This window comes from Pelophylax lessonae (genome assembly GCF_965119305.1).
Source record: "Pelophylax lessonae genome assembly, chromosome: 8".
Classification (NCBI taxonomy): domain Eukaryota; kingdom Metazoa; phylum Chordata; class Amphibia; order Anura; family Ranidae; genus Pelophylax; species Pelophylax lessonae.
Window position 1 is genome coordinate 144,559,233 of NC_138775.1, and position 18,079 is coordinate 144,577,311.

General features: G+C 41.7%; 1 protein-coding gene across 1 annotated transcript in view; it reads right to left on the bottom strand.

The window, feature by feature from the left end:
• Positions 1–17,712, bottom strand: part of FIRRM (FIGNL1 interacting regulator of recombination and mitosis) — a gene marked incomplete at both ends in the record, with an annotated part of 580,029 nt that extends 562,317 nt beyond the window's left edge. Inside the window, 3 exons of the mRNA XM_082265049.1 lie at positions 2,059–2,147; positions 2,233–2,272; positions 17,623–17,712. Coding sequence (XP_082121175.1) covers positions 2,059–2,147; positions 2,233–2,272; positions 17,623–17,712 — 219 coding nt within the window. The remainder of the gene's footprint in view (positions 1–2,058; positions 2,148–2,232; positions 2,273–17,622) is intronic.
• Positions 17,713–18,079: the final 367 nt, after the last annotated feature.

An 18,079-nucleotide genomic window follows, 5' to 3' on the forward strand; every position in this document is an offset into this window, starting at 1 on the left:
ATTTATGTCCTTTTTTTTCCTCACAAATAGAGCTTTCGTTTGGTGGTATTTCATCACCTCTGCGATTTTTAATTTTTGAAAAAAGAGCGACAATTTTGAAAAAAAAAAATATATTTTTTCACATTCTGATATATTACATTCCCCCAAAAAAATTTACAAATCAAAATTTTTTAACATTTTAAGCCAATTTGTTTTCTGCTACATATTTTTGGTAAAAAAAAAAAAATCACAAGAAGTGTATTTTGATTGGTTTGCGCAAAAGTTATCGCGTTTACTAACTACGGGAAAGATTTGTCATTTTTATTGTTTATTTTTTTTTACTAGTAATGGCGGCAATCTGCAATTTTTTTTTTGCGGGACTGCGACTTTGCGGCGGACAGATCGGACCCCTAACTGACATTTTTGACACTTTTGGGGGGACCAGTGACATTACTACAGTAATCGGTGCTATAAATATGCACTGTTACTGTAATAATGACACTGGCAGGGAAGGGGTCAACACTGTTGGTGATCAGGGGGTTAAATGTGTGCCTCATGCTTACTGACGTGTGTGGGGGGGAGGGGGTTGTGTGACACAGACAGATCGCAGGTTCAGCTATGCTGAATCCTGTGATCTGTCCCTGCCTGTCACAGAGGAGATCGGCCCGCTTTGTTTACACAAGCGGGCGGATTTCCTGTCTTTCCCCGACGATCGGGGAAGAGAGGCGGTGATCGTCGTCTCTCCTCCCGTGGCCCCACTCCCGCTGTGTCTAAACACAGCGGGAGCGAGCCTCTGGCGGCACGCCGCCAAGAGAGGGAAGAATCTGGTGACATAGGTCTACGTCACCAGACCCAGGGCTGCCACCTTGCTCCAGTAGCAGCAATGTGAGCAGTGGTAAAGTGGTTAAATGATTGGTTAAATGATTTTAACAAATTTTTGTCATGGGTGAAGGAGGGTATAGATTAGGGCAGTGGTGACCTGATCCAGCCCCCCCCCCCCTCCCTTATATGCAGCAAAAGATCAATTCTAATAGTGAACTATTGCTGGCTGGATCAGCTCTGCCCTAGTTGCCAAAGTGACAAAAAGTGTTATAAAGTCATATTGTATTACTTTGTTTAATTACAATGGTTTCAGAGGGTGGGCAGCACAAATGTCTACAGAAATGGCAGTAAAGCTATTTTGGTTATTGGAAAATATGGTGTATTTGTCTGTTTTCAGCTGGCTTAACATAACTCACTTTAACATGTAAAACGTATAAACGCGTGTTCGTTAATGCATAGTAACACAGCTAAAATGTGAATAGCGCCTTATGCAGACAGCAATGACATTTACAATCATTTAATATGAATCACAAATGAGCTCACATTAGCTTCAACAAATTTCCTTTTTCTTCTCCTCAGCAATACCTCTCCTTTTAGATTACAGGCCCAGATTGACCCCTGCAATGTCAGCCTCGGTCCCACACCGTCACAGGACATCCTGATAGGCCATGTGACCAGGGCTGTAATGGAAGAGTATTTAACTGACTAGCGCATTGCAGGAAAGCAGGCACAACACAAACTGTCATCTCCGTGGGGTCCAACATTTTAGGCGTTTTTTGCACTTAATTTAGCTGACCAATTCCAAGTTATAGCAGGCTGCATGTTGGGAACCAAGGGTTTTCATCATGGGAGTTTTGTGCAGTCTGTATTCAATAGTATAGACTCTATTATACTATAGAGTTTTGAAGCCATACTCCAGCCAACATTTGGTTAATTGTGGAGAAGACCTATGGCCCCTATCAGGTTTATATTGCTGATCATGTTCCTATTGGGGATACTTTAAACTGCTTCCTATCCAGATGACTAAACATGAAGTTAGATGTTCTCCCTAACAGGGACACAGACAGCAATAAATGTTTCCTGCTCTAACCTTAAACTGATGTTTTATTACTTTGTGTCCCCATTGTTGAGCTATTGCTTACTTTCTGACTTAATGACCACAAAGGAATGGAGGTAGAATATTATGCAAGGACTAATGAAACAGCAAGAAAACAGTAAAAAAAACTAACTGTTGTGCTTTGCAAAAAATGACAATACCTTTGGCAGCAGTTGTGAAAATACACCTTGCTCCACCTCCTCCAGGCTTATGTGTGGTAGAAGCACTTCTGTAACAACCTTAAATAGTCCTGGAACAGAAGACAACTTTATAAGTCTACATATTTAACCTAAAGTATACAGATTGAGAGTAGCAAGTAGTTTTAGTCAACTTACGAATCATCTCCTCCAAGCTATCTGAACCCTGAAACATGGAGTGGGAATAATTAAGGAAAGACTGCACACTGTATAATTTATGTCATTTTTATACATGGTTTTAAGCACATAACCCCAATTCAAAAAATTGCAATCTTCTGGGACACGTCAGAAGTCCCAGAAAATTGCCTGTCCATTCAGCTGCCAAACAAAGGTGGGACTTTGACAGCGGCTAGCTATTCATCTACAAGCTGTGTCTCAGTAGGAGATCCCCGCTCTGTGTGATCTGGCCGCTAGATCCTCCCAATTCTTACCTGCTGCACTGGACGGCCACTGATGAGGCTGCACTGGACGGCCATTAATGTGGCAGAACTGATAAGCTGCACTGATGGCCACTAATGAGGCGGCACTCTTAAGCTCCACTGATGAGGCAGAACTGATGCGGGGTGGGACAACTGGTGGCAAGTAACTCTTAAGACCGGGCTAGTGGCTAAGGACTTGAAGTTTTAAGCCCTGATATATGGTACCAACTTGTCAAGATACGCAAACATACAGAGAAAGCACAGCTGGAAATAATTTTTAAAGCTACCATTAACCAGCCCAATATATAAATTCAACAACGTTTTATTCCGGTTACATCAAGAACATGAGCTAGAAAAATCATACACAGGCTGTAGATGTGTTATACATCATGTACTGCTCATTATACTGTAACTGCATGTCTACATATGCCAACATATTAATTCCATGTATATCATATATGAAATCCAAATGCCCTATGTATTTTGAGATTTGCTCTCCCACTGGGGCAACATACTGGACCCTCATACAAAGATGAATTCAAATTAAAAATTACAGTACTATGTATATGCACAAAAAAAAAACAAAAAACTTTTCAACCAGATTATGCAACTATGAATAAATAATACACACAGTTGATGGAGGACAGTGTGTGAGAAGTGGTTAAAAACACACCACTGTGTGTCCCCAATAGAGCCACAGGAGAAAGAGAAGGGGAACCGCCTACACCTGCAGAGATCCCAGGTGCGCTGAAATAAACCAAACTTCACAAGGACATCAGCCCAACAGCAGTGGTGGTAATGCCGCCAGAGAGGCCCCTTATATATGAAAAACAAACAGAACAGGGAGGTGCCGCCTAAAACTGTCCAACCATGAAGTGGCGCTCAACCACCAAAAAAGACCTGGGAATTTGTTCAGAGCAAATTTCCCAAGACTCTGGTGCTGTATGCTTTACCCAAGGTACACAAGTATCTACAGTTAGGTCCATATCTATTTGGACACAGGCACAATTTTAGAATTTTTCAGGAATTTACCAAAACATATTCAAGCTATAGTTCTTTAATGGATATGGACTGAAAGTGCACACTCTCAGGTTAAATTTGAGAGCATGTACATCCAAATCGGAGGAAGTGTTTAGGAATTACAGCTCTTAAGAATAGCCATCCCCCCTTTTTCAAGGGACCAAAAGTATTTAGAAAATTTAATCAAAAGCTGTTTCATGGCCAGGTGTGGGCTACTTCTTTGTTATTTCTTCATCACTTAAGCAGGTAAAAAGGTCTGGGGAGTTGATTCTAAGTATAGTATTTGCATTTGGAATCTATTGCTGTGAACCTACATCATGCATTCAAAGAAGCGGTCCATGCACGTGAAACAGGCCATTGTAAGGCTTCAAAAACTAAACAAATCCATCAGAGAGATAGCAGCAACATTAGGAGTGGACAAATCAACAGTTTGGTACATTCTGAGGAAAGAAGAACGCACTGGTGAGCTCCGCAACATAAAAGGCCACAGAAGACAAGAGTGGTGGCTGATCGCAGGATTCTCTCTATTGAGAAAAAACAATTCACAACATCCAGACAAGTGAAGGACACTCTCCAGGAGGTGGGCATATCATTGTCAAAGTCTACAATCAGGAGAAGACTTCACAAGAGCAAATACAGAGGGTTAACCACAAGGTGCAAACCATTCATAAGCCTGAAGAACAGAAAAGTCAGATTAGACTTTGCCAAAAAAACATCTAAAAAAGCCAAACCAGTTCTGGAAAGGCATTCTTTGGACGGATAAAACTAAGATTAATCTGTACCATAAAGACGGGAAGAAAAAAAAAAAAGTGTGGAGAAGGCATGGAACAGCTCATGATCCAAAGCACACAATGTCATCTGTAAAACATGGTGGAGGCAGTTTGATGGCATGGGCATGCATGGCTTCCAGTGGCACTGGGTCATTGGTGTTTATTGATGATGTGACAGAAGACAGAAGCAACTGGATGTCAGCCCAGATTCAGCCAAATGCAGCAAAGTTGATTGGACGGCTCTTCACAGTACAGATGGACAATGATCCAAAACACACTGCAAAAGCAACCCAGGAGCTTTTGAAGAAAAAGAAGTGGAATGTTCTGCAATGGCTGAGTCAATCACCTGATCTCAACCCAACTGAGCATGCATTTCACTTGCTGAAGGCAAAACTAAAGGCAGAAAGACCCACAAAGTACGACTGAAGACAGCTGCAGTTAGAGCCTGGCAAAGCCTCAGAAAGGAGGAAACACAGTCTTTGGTCATGTCCATGGGTTCCAGAATTCAGGCAATTATTGCCAGTAAAGGATTTTCAACAAAATCTTAAAAATGAACAATTTATGATTACATTCATTTCTACAACAACATTTGAGCCCCTGAAAATCCGGGGGACCGTGTATAAAAATGGTTGCAGTTCCTAAAATTTGTACTTGATATTTATGTTCAACCCCTTGAATTAAAGCTAAAAGTTGGCCCTTCAAATTCATTTGAATGGTTTCATTTTTATTTTATTCTGGTGGCATACAGAGCCAAAAAGTATGAAAATTGTGCCTGTGTCCAAATATATATGAACTTACTGTACATACAGGCAAACCCATTATATCAAGTCAGGGATTGCTTTCTGAAAATCTTCAGTCAGTGGATTCCATCCTTAGGCCCCATGTGATGAGCCTTTCCACTTATCTTCGGGACACTATCCCATTTTCTTAGAGTCATTGATGATTTCATTATTCCACAAGGAGCTCTGTTAGTTACCATTGATGTGGAGGCACTGTACAAAGGCATCCCAGATCAACAGAGATTGAAGGTGGTGACAAAAGCCTTGTATCAATCCAGCACTATGACATAGAATTATGTAGAATTTATTCTGTGTTCCTTCGAATTCATACTCACCCACAATGTTTTTTGTTTTTCTAGTTCCCACTACCTCCCCTCCTCCAGGTATAAGGCGTGGCAATGGGCCCTTGTGCTTCATCCTATGTGAACCTGTACCTGGGAGAGTCTCCTTTTTGCAGAGGAGGAATTGTTTGCTTTTTATTTGTTTGAATTTGAGGTTCACCATGCTTTACCACCCCACCAGGATCATGTTTTTATATGAAGATGTCTTGGTCTAGACAGATGACATTTAAAGAGGTTGTCAACCCCAAAAAAAAAAATTTTTTCCTTTTTGCAACCTGCAAGAGAAACACATAATGAGCTAGTATGCATCACATACTAGCTCATTATGAAATACTTACCTTAGAACGAGCCCCCGCCGTGCCGTCCGCTTACCAGTATGACGGGCGACATGTCCAGTTGCCCGTCTTCCGGGATCGCGGCATCCGGCCATCTGATTGGCCGGAGCCGCGGTGACGTCACTCCCGCGCGCGCGGGAGCCGACGGTCATGGAGCTCTGAAGGAACGGCATGAGTGGCCGTTCCTTCAGAGCGCATGCGCCAGTGACGATACTGGCTGCATGTAAGGTAAATATCTCCTAAACGGTACATGTTTAGGAGATATTTACACTACCTATAGGTGAGCCTTATCATAGGCTTACCTATAGGTACAAAATACAGAGGAGGGTTTACTTCCTCTTTAAGTAGCAATATTTTTTGGAAGGGAAACACCACAGGTAACAATCTATTGCATGCAAAGCGCTTCCATCCTGATCCTTTGCTTAAACCAACCAATTCTGTATGGATAATTTTTAAGTCTCTGGCATAATTGCTCAGAGGAAATTGATTTTCTAGAACAGGCTGACTTGTTCCCCAAGTGCTTGCTGACAAGAGGTTACAGTCACAAACGCCTTAAGCTCGCTTTTTGTAAAGCCAAAGGACACTCTAGAAATGAGTTGTTCTATAGTATGAAACCAAAATTTACTAAACAGACAACTAGGATGATTCTGGTGTATTCAAGACAACATATTGGTCAAGCATTGGCATCTCCTCACCACAAATCTTGTGGTGGGGTATTTGCTCAAGACAAACTGCCTATCACATACAACAGATCCTCTTCCATTACCCACCTAAAGACCAGGCCTATATCTGACATTTGTTAAAATCAGTATTTTTTTTTGCTAGAAAATTACTAAGAACACCCAAACATACATACATACACACACACACACACACACACACACACACACACACACACACACACACTCATATATATATATATATATATATATATATATATATTACACACACACACGCACACATATACATACATATATATGTATATTTTTTTAGCAGAGACTCTGAAGAATAAAATGGTGGCCATTGCACTATTTTATGTCACACGGTATTTGCGCAGTGGTCTTTTCAATGCAATGTTTTTGGAAAAAATACATTTCACTAAACATAAAAAAAAAATAAACAGTAAAGTTAACCCAATTTTTTGTATACTGTGACCGAAGATGTTACGCCGAGTAAAAAGATATCACATGTCACGCTTTAAAATGGTACACACTCGTGGAATGGCGACAAACTACGGTACTTAAAAAAAAAAAAAATTAACGGTTACCAGTTTAGAGTTACAGAGGACGTCTTTTGCTGGAAATATCGCTGGGATCACTTTTATGCGAGAGGACCGCGGCCGTGTAGAAAAATACCGAGGTTATGACAACTATTTGCTGCTATAACTCCGGTATTTAACGCCAAAGTAGCAACGTAAATATACAATGGGCGGTCTGGATGTGGTTAAAAAAAAAATAAATAAAAATCTGGATCCCTTTTGTTGCGGTCATAAGGAATATAAACATCCCTTGTGACAGTATTAGGCAGTGACAGGTACTCTTTATAGCAGTATCTGGGCCGTTGGCTGCCGAGTAAACCGGAAGTGACGTCGCTCCTGCTGCTTGTGATAACGGCCAAGCGGCTGCTTAGCCGTATTGGTTATCACATAAAAGCCTATCATTTGCTCCAAAAAAAAAAAAAAACTACTGGAGTGATGCATCTAGCTATAGGCATCACCCCAGTACAACCACTTCCTCAAAAGGTACGTGATTTTGCAGGAAGTGGTTAAAAGATAGGTTTGTGCAGTCGCTACTGAGGGCCTATTAAAAGGGATCCATGCAAAACGGTTGACACTTTTCGTTGTGAGGATTGTAATTGATTTTCTTTTTTGTTACACTATATTTGAGCAATTTTTTATCAAACACATTTTTAGGAAAAGTAAACTAAATGAATTTTAGTATACACAAATTAAATACCAAAATTTTTGGAAAAATATAAAAAGGTGGGTTTGTGTTGAATAAATAGCTACCAAACATCTCAACTTGACTAGCTGATGATACTATAAAGACGCTGTACTGCTCTAATAACAGTATGTGAAAAAACAAATTTAATTTCTTCATTTTCAAAAAAAAATTGTGACAAAAAAAATTACAACTTCAAAAAAATGCACTATGCCATTACTAAATACCTTGGACTAGCTACTTTCCAAAAAAGGGGTAATTTGGGGGGTATTGGTACTGTCCTGGCATTTTAGGGCCTCAAGAAATAAGATAGGCCGTCAGCACATCAGGATAGATCAATTATCAAATCGATATACCATAGTTTGTAGATGCTATAACTTTCATACAGACTAAAAAAAATGATTTGGGTTTTGTTTTTTACCAAAGAAAAATAGAATACATTTTGGCCTAAGTTTATTAAGAAAGATTATTTATTCGCAAAATTTTATACCAGAAACTAAGAAAAACTTGTTTTTTTCCAAGATTTTCAGTATTTTTTGATTTGTAGAGCAAAAAAATTAAAAACCCAGTGATGATTACATACCACCAAATGAGTGTTCCGTCTTAATAAAATGATAAAAATGTCATTTAGGTACAGTGTTGCATGACCTAGTAATTGACATTCAAAGACCAACAGCACTGAAAAGTGAAAATGGGCCTGGGCAGGAATGGGGTGAAATTGCCCAGTATTGAGGTGGTTAAAAAAAAAATACACAGCAACCAGATCTGTGCAAGCAAACACACTGCGTTTTTGACCTGTGTTTCAGTTATTATTTAATACCGATACCCGCTGCAAATCGCAAGTGCAGTATGTTTTGAACACAATGCAGGGGCGGGCAGTCTAGCAGTGCAGAGGAATGGAGGATCAGGTAAGTAAATCTATTAGTCTATACCCCCTAGACAAGGGTTTGCCAACTTACAGGGCACAGGAGGACTCAAATGCAGCCCTTGATGTCTCCAAAGGCCCACATATAATTTTTAATTTATGAAATTCTACAGAAAATGGTCAGAGCCTGGAGAGTAGGGATGATGGAACGGTTCGGGTCGACCATCGGTTCGGCCCGAACATTGGGTGTTTGAGGTTCGGCCGAATTTAGAACTTTTTGCCCAAAAAGTTCGGAATTCGGCAACCAGAACCGACCAAAATGCAATGCTTCAGGAAATCGGCTTTAAAAGCCCGTGATTGGACCAGAACCATTAGCAAAAGCCAATTGAGGGGGCAGGAGAATGCTAGGAATGTGATTGGAGTGACTAGGGGGTCCCTAGACCAATCATTAGTGAATACGCCCCCCAGTATATAAGATCGCCCCCGCCATATTCCTAGCATTGTTATACTGGACATGGAAGAGAGTGGAAGCAGTTCTGTTAATTTTACTTTAAAAGTGTAATTTAGCTATTTATTAGTGTGAGGAAAGGGATATCTAGTGTAGTTACAGTGCTCCTTTACACTTAAGTTAGCTTCAAAAATTTAGTTTCTGTAGGGAAAGTGCTAAGTGTAAGGGGACCGTAGTGTAGTGTAGGGTTAACTGGCAGTGACTGCTATGGCAGGGTGACCGCTATAGAGAAATGATCATTTCTCTGAATTGCTTCGGCACAGGAATATGGCTTCTCACCAGCCAAGCATTTTTTATGCTGCAGGGGCTGCCACTGCCAGTGCTTTTTTGAGGACATGTTTGATGTCAGACATGACATCTGAACATGTGTATAGGGGGTATATATACACATATATGTCTGTATATATACCCCTAGACATATATAGGTGTGATAGTAGCAGAAATAAATGCTTGCGCTAATGAAATCATTTACAGTAATATATTTCTGCTACTATCACACCTATATCTGGCTAGGTGTCTATATACATATAATTATGTGTGTATATATACCACTATACACAAGTTCAGATGTTTTGCCTGCCTCAAAAGAACCCAAAAAAATGCCAAAAACGCTAGCGTCAAAAAAAAAAAAAAAAAAAATGCCCAGGTGTGTTTTTTCTGGCATTTTTTGGGGGGTTTTTGGAGGCAGGCAAAACATCTGAACTTGTTTATAGTGGTGTATATACACACATACATATATTTATTTACACACCTAGACATATATAGGTGTGATAGTAGCAGAAATATATGCTTGCGCTAATGAAATCATTTACAGTAATATATTTCTCCTACTATCACACCTATATATGGCTAGGTGTCTATATACATATACCACTATACACAAGTTCTGATGTTTTGCCTGCCTCAAAAGAACCCAAAAAAAATGCCAAAAAAACGCTATCAAAAAAAAAAAAAAAAATGCCCAGGTGTGTTTTTGCTGGAATTTTTTGGGGGGTTTTGGAGGCAGGCAAAACATCTGAACTTGTGCACAGTACCACTATACACAAGTTCAGATGTTTTTCCTGACTGCAAAGAACCCAAAAAAATGCCTGCTTTGAAACCGGCAAGGTGTGAAAACCGAGGAGAGAAGCTAACCCCCTGAGCTGAAAGTTTTCGAATACATACAATCCTTTTTTTTTCTGGTTCTGGACATGCTACAGAGCTGAAACTTCACAGGTACACCTTTTAATAGTTAACCCAGAACCCTAGGCACTTTTTAGGGGCATTTATTGGGTTTTAGGGCTTAAAAATTGTGTTTTTTGATTACCGAAGTTCGGGTCCCATTGATTTCAATGGGGTTCTGAAATCCGAACCGAACTTTTGGTAAATTCGGGTGTTCTGGTCGAGTATATTTTATGTCATTTGCTTTATTGCAAATGACATAAAATATACTGGGAAGCGATATCGTAATTAGTATATTGGCACTACTAACCGACATCCTAATTTTACCAGGGCATATTTTATAAAATTCAATATATAGCGGAATGTAAGATCCGGGTTTCACTTCCTGTTTACATTGAGAAAAAAACATGTACATGGACATATATTTATTAAGCGCATTAACCATAAATAATCTTACTTATTAATTTGGGTCATTGTCCTGCAGCAATATTGGTTAATGCGCTTAATAAATATATGTCCATGTACATGTTTTTTTCTCAATGTAAACAGGAAGTGAAACCCGGATCTTACATTCCGCTATATATTGAATTTTATAAAATATGCCCTGGTAAAATTAGGATGTCGGTTAGTAGTGCCAATATACTAATTACGATATCGCTTCCCAGTATATTTTATGTCATTTCCAATAAAGCATTAAAAATAAATTGATATCCGGATATTACGATCGGTTGTTGCCCATTATAAAAGGCTTGTGGAAACAGGAAATGATGTCTTTGAAAACGCTGGAACTTACGGCGAAACGCGTTGACGTATTTCCTGTCACGCACGGAGCGGCACGTCACTTCCGGTTGGTCACTTCCTGCCCGTGAAACGCACGCCGAGCGGCGTAACCACGCGGCGAGTTTGTGTATTTTGCTTATACATTCTGCTACATTGTAAGTATGTATTTGGCTTCCAAGCACAATTAAACCTACATATACATACCTCACTATGCATGGCTTTTCTCCTTTATTCTAATGGTGGATGCGCAAGCGGACCCATGAACAGGGAAAAGCATATGGAGGAATCCTTTTAAGAATCCTGGTGCCAAGGCTTATGTGCAATATTTCTAAAGGCTCCTAATTATTGGCGTTTTGGTGAGTAGGGAACTGAGAGGGGCACCCTTCACTCTTGGAGCACTTTATTGTTTACCAGCACTGGAGCACCTTATCTTGGGATTATTATAAGGACTATAATATTTCACCTGATTGTTGATTTATATTTATGGACTTTTCTTCACTGATTTTTAGCAATCTATTCATATTTAAAGTTCTTATTCACTATTTTCAGCACTTTATATTTTATATCACTATTGAATGTTATTTATTAAGGTTGATATAACCATACACACTTTTTTAACTTGTATCACCATGAGAGTGTCATATATGTTTAATTGAAGCACACATACAGAGTATTTATATTTTTATTATTGAGTGCTATCGCTGCTTTAATTTTGTGTTTACCATTTTCCCTAAGCTTTTCTTAGTGTTGCAGCAGCTGCACCTTATATACACGTTTTTAATTTACACCCTTTCACTTGAAACTTTAAGTTTAAGAGATTATCCATTAGCGCGGGTTTTAAATTAGTTTTTCACAAAACTTTAGTTATTACACAAAGATAACCAGAGTAAATACAAAATGCAGTTTATAAATAAGGATTTAATTTATTAGGGGGGGAAAAGCTGTCCAATCCTGCCTGGAAAAGTAATTGCTCCCTTAACCCAATGGGCTCTTTCACACGGGCAATCCGATCAAATCTGCCTGTCAGTTTTTTAGGCAAATCTGATCGGATCCTCCATGCAGCTCTATGGGGCAGCGGATGTCAGCGGAGACACCTCCGCTGACATCCGTATCCGATCCTGTCCGTGAAATCTGGACGGATGAAAACCCTATTTTTCCATCCGTTCAGGGATCGGATGAGACCGGACAGGCGGTCCGCTCTCATACGATCCCCCATAGAGAGCAGCGGGAGCTGAGACACCTGCCTCTCCGCACTGCAAGCGGAGACGGAGCTGTCATCCGCTGGCTCATCGGGGATCGGCGGATCGATCCCCGCTGAGCAGCACGGATCCGCCTATGGAGGCGGACCGTGTGAAAGAGCCCTATAACTGGTTGTGCCACCCTTGGCAGTAACAACTGCAATCATTTGTGACAGCTGGCCATGAATCTTTGCAGAATAGTTTTAATTCAGCCCCACTGGAAGGTTTTCGAGCATGAACGGTCTGTGAAGGTCATGCCACAGCATCTGAATCAGATTTAAGTCCGGACTTTGATTAGGCCACTCCAAAACCTTAATTTTCGGTTTTTGAACCATTCAAAGGTGGACTTGCTGGTGTGTTTTGGGTCGTTGTCCTGCAGCATAATTTGGGTCATTGTCCTGCAGCAAGTGTGCTTGAGGTCACAAACTGGTGGCCTGAGAATTCCCTTCAGGATTTTCTGGTAGCATGCAGAATTCATGGTTCCATCAATTATGGCAAGTCGTCCAGGTCCTGAAGCTGCAAAGCAGTCCCAGACCATCACACTACCACCAACATGTCTGACTGTTTGTATGCTGTTTTTTTAAATGAAATACTGTGTTAGTTTTACGCCAGACGTAACGGGACGCACACCTTACAAAAAGTTCAACTTTTGTCTCAGTCCACAGAAAATCTGCCCAAAAGTCTTGGGGATAATTGTTTTTTGGAAAATGTGAGACGAACCTTTGCTGACCAAAAACAACACAGTGGCTTTTGCCTTGGAACTCCCATGGATGCCATTTTTGCCCAGTCTCTTTCTTAAGTAAGGCTTGCAGTTAGATGTTGTTCTGGGTTATTTTATGACCTCCTGGATGAGTCACCATTGTGCTCTTAAGAGTCATTTTGGCAGGCTGGCCACTGTTCACCACTGTTGCAAGTTTTCTCCAATTGTGGCTAATGTCTCTAACCATGGTTTGCTGGAGTTCCAAAGCCTAGAAATGGCTTTGAAACCCTTTCCAAACTGATACATGTCAATTACTTTGTTTCTCATCTGTTCTTACATTTCTTTGGATGTGATGCATTTTGAGATCTGTTAGCATGCTTCACTTTGTCAGACAGCTTCTAAGTGGTCTCTTGATTCAATTAGGCCTGGGTGTGGCAAATTAAATTTAACTCAACTTTCCAAAACATGAGGTTATTCACAGTTCATTCATGATTTAGGCCCCTTTCACACTGTCCGCTCCGTCGTCGGACTCTGTTTTTCTCAGCGGGGGAATCGATCCCCCGCTGAGCAGGCAGATGGCAGCTCCGTCTCCGCTCTGTGTGCAGAGACGGAGCTGTCAGGTCCCTGCTGTCCTCTATGGGGGAATCGGATGAGAATGGACCGCCTGTCCATTCTCATCCGATCGACGGATGGAAAATAGGGTTTCCATACGTCCGGATTTGACGGACAGGATCGGATCGGATGTCAGCGGACATGTCTCTGCTGACATCCCCTGCCCCATAGAGATGCAAAGGCGGATCTAAACGGTCCACCTAAAAAACTGACAGACGGATCTAAACGGTCCACATGTGTGAAACGTGCCTTAGGGGGGGTCAAAGCTTTTTACCCTTAATAAAAGAAATCAGTAGCTAAAAACTACATTTTGTATAAACGCAGGTTATCTCTGTGTAGTATTAACATTTGTTTGATAATCTAAATCCTTTTTTGTGACAAATTTGCAAAAAATATATAAAAATTAGGAAGGGGGCGAATACTTTTTGACAGCACTGCACAAAAACTGTGAATGCGGACTTTTAAAAAAAAAAAAAGGATACTTACCTGTCCAGGGATCCAGTGCTGTCCTCACCCGGGCTGGTTTATTCGCTGGTCTTCGGCGCACCATATTTACTAATGGAAACCAGCTGTGACTGCAGCTTCACAGCTTGGTTACCACTGCACCTTGTGAATGGTCCTGCAGCCTTCTTGGAAACTTGTCCCAGAAGGCTGTGGACAAAGGGGGAGAAGGGGAGGAGGGGAAGGTTGGAGGCTGAACGTCCCTTCAGTTTACCTAGGGATTTGAGTGGAAACGGGAGAGGATACCTGTCAAAACCAGGTACACGCTCCCATCCCAAAATAAATAAATGTGTCCAAAAGTAGTAGAGGAAGTGGGGAGGAAGCGGAAAAGCTAAATGTTCCCTTTTAGGTGAAGTTTCACTTTAAGAAATGGCAAAGTCACTGCCACATAAACAGGTCCATAACAGAAATGTAAAAATTGCTCTGGTGTGTACAAGTTTGGGACGTGAAGGGGTTGAAATTATGCATGGCCTTAATATGGCAAAAACTGTGGTACAGAAAATTGTCTATAGGCTACACTTTAAAACCCTTCTGGGTTATCAATTTCAAATTAACCATGAATTATGGCTCTAGAATTACTGCTCTTACTCAGACGTTTGAGCCGATGCATCACGTGTGAGGCAACCAATGTTTACATACACATTTGCAATCGGATGTGTGTGCAAGGCAATGGGAGGTACTTTCCTTTTTTTAAATACATTTACATTTTTTAACTTTATCACTATCATGCTACATTGATTAACATACCTTGGTGGATAAGGGGGTAAAGAGGAACTTCACCAACCCCCCAGAAAGATAATGTGCTACTTACCTCTTCTTTCTATGCTGTATAAACATATTTTCAAGCTCAGATGGTTTATTGTTCTTTTTGCTGCACTGCTCTCCTCCTACAGGTCCCTTCCCGCCATCTTCTTCTTGTATGTCATTAAGGGGCTGGCTGTCTCTTCCATGTTCTTGCACCTGGCCCCCTGATGACGCATCTTGTGCATCTATTCTACATTGGCCTCCTGGGGTGCGTGACGCAAGTTTGTTCAGAGGCTGCAGGCACCTGGACAACGGCATTTATGCCAAAGTGAGAAAATAGAGGCTTCTTCATTTAAAAAAAAAAAAAAAAAAGGATTAAGAAAATGTCTCCAATTGTGTGAAAGGAGGGGGAGGGTTCAATATGTTGTAAACTAGAAAAAGAGAGTGAAGGTCAGCGTTACAGAGATAACAACACTGTGGCTGACACTCCCCCAGATGTGAAGGATAGGGTTTTCTTCACTGGTCTTTCTGCCAGCCCATAAGTCACTAGTTTGTCCTGCAGCAACATATTGCCCAGCAAAAGTGATGTTTATGCATAGCTGGAACACACCATCTGACACATTCGGGAGTGTCAGCAGCAACACAGAGCTCTTGAAGACAAAAATTGAAAGCCCCTCTGGGAAACTAAAAAATTATCCCTTGCAGTGGGGCTATGCCAGCATTGCAAGGGTAATTGCTTGTTTCGGTCTAGGGGAAAGGAAATAAGATTTACTTACCTGATCCTTTTTGCAGCAAGACTGGTCCCTGTGGCCTCTTCTCCCCCATGCTCTAGGCTCCTGATGTCATGACCAGGGTCCATTTTCCTGCCTTAGAAGTGTTGACACCAAGGGGCAGTCCACCGCCAGAGCATGGGGGAGCGCCATCTACAGAGGGAGCGGAGGAACAGGTAAGCAAATGCATTTTTCCTCTCCCCCAGACTAAATGAGCAATTAAAGTGGAAGTTTTTTGTTTTATTACTTGTATCTACAGGTAAGCCTATAATAAGGCTTACCTGTAGGTACAGTTAATTATCTTCTAAACTTGCACAAGTTTAGGAGATATTCACACTGCATGCAGTCAGTGATGTCACTGGTGCATGTGCTCTAAAGGGATGGCCATGGCCAGGACTCCTGCGCGCATGTGCGGGAGGGACGTCATTGTGGCTCGCCAGTCAGACAGCCAGAGCACGTGCATCTGAAAGGAAGACCAAGTGAAGATAGATAACCTGTCAGCAGTATCCTTGGGACAGCTGATCACGTGATGTAAACAGAAGCCGGTCATTGGCTTTTATTTTCTCCTTAGGGCCCTTTCACATGGGCGCTCCGTATGTCCGCAAATCATCCTATTTTTTTGCGGATGATTTACAGACATAATGTAAGTCAATGGCATTGCGGATGTCAGCGGAATACCATCCGCTGATATCCAATTTTCTTCCTTTCAGTTCTGTTCCGTTTTTTGGAACGGAACAGAGCCCTATTTTTCCTCCGTTCAAAAAACGGAAAGGAAGCAAAATCGTAGGTCGCCTTCCATAGGGAAGCTGCGGACCCGTTCTAATGGGAGTGACACAAGTCGCTCCGACTTAGAAAAAGGGTCCGGAGCTTCTTTGGGGCGACCCGGAGATGACCGCCATAGACTTCAATGTTATGAAGTCCATGGCGGCCGCTCCTAGGTTGCGGCGCGCTGCTCGCACCGCGACCTCGGAGGTCGCCCCCCGAAGTTGAATCGCCCCTATGTGAACGGGGCCTAAGAGGGACATCGGTCCCAAACTGTCCCCACCAGTACTGCTAATCAGTGCTGCCAACCAGTGCCACCTCATCATTGCAGCCTTATCAATGAAGAAGAAAAATTACCTGTTGGGAAAATTTTATAACAATCTATGAAATTGTTTTTGTTTTCTAATTTTTCCATCTTTTTTGTTTGTTTAGCAAAAAAAAAAACTGTAGTGATGAAATACCACCAAAAGAAGGCTCTATTTGTGTACAGTGTAGCATGACCGCGCAATTGTCATTTAAAGTGTGACAGTACTGAAAGCTGAAAATTGGCCTGGGCAGGGAGGGGGTATATGTATCAAGTAAGAAAATGGTTAAAAGGCAGTGGTTTACTACCGCTTTAACCTTTGCAGTGCAGGAACAGCCCCACTGCAAGGAATTATTGTTCACGGAGTTGGGCTTTAACATTTCAAGAACCAGAAAAGCAGCATGGTCCATTCACACCAGCAGCTGCTTTTTCAATGCATCCGCTGGGGTGTGCGGTGAAGTAACCTGTGCATAGGCATGGATTACAACACTTTGCATGGTTTCCTTTCATAACTTTATAATCACAAACTGGCGCTTCATTCATCTTTAGGCACCGCCATGCATTGTGATGCAGTGAAGTGATTTGCAAAAGGGTGTCCTACTTTACTCAGCACAGCCAATATGCCCTGAATACAGACACTAAATGTCTTATCTACACCATGGGCTGCCCTGCCCAACACATAGGGGTTCATTTACTGAAACTGGAGAGTGCAAAATCTGGTGCAGCTCTGCAAGGTAGCCAATCAGCTTCTAACTTCAGCTTGTTGTATTAAGCTTTGAGAAGAAAAACTGAAGGCTGATTGGTTTCCATGCAGATTTTGCACTCCTCGGGACTAGTAAATCATCCCCATAATGTGAATCTGCTTGTTATACACTCTTTCATTCACTGAAGTCACATGGCTTCTTCTAGATAGGAATTGTGTATAAAACAGGCTAAAGGTAAACAAAGCGCCGTGCACGTATCATACAGATCAGGATATACGAAGTTTGGGGAGAGCTGTGTGTAACTCTCTCCGGCAGGTCTCCTGGCTCCAGCTTCTCATCTCCTCCACAATTTCTGTCTGTGACATGGTGTCCGTGCACTGCAATCCGTCCAACCGGAGGACACGTCTCTGTATGAATGAAAGGCGCCAAATCCCAGCAGTCAGTGCGCTGTGCCCGCTCCAGTCACCTCAGGATGGGGAAGTCATGCGCCTCCCGGTGGCATTGTGTCCGCTCAGTGTACGGCGAGAGAAGCTCCGGAATCAGATGGCGGGAACATAAAGTTGCCCCGCCTGGTCCTTCGCGCAACATGTGACGTATGAGGGAAAGTCATGAGGAGGAGTGCTTGTGTAGTCACTGTACTGTCCTGGCTGTTGTCATGGACTCATGGAGGAGGTTATAACAAAGCCGCCCTGTGATATTGTGCTGTAATGTGGGAGACTTGTCTTTCTGGTA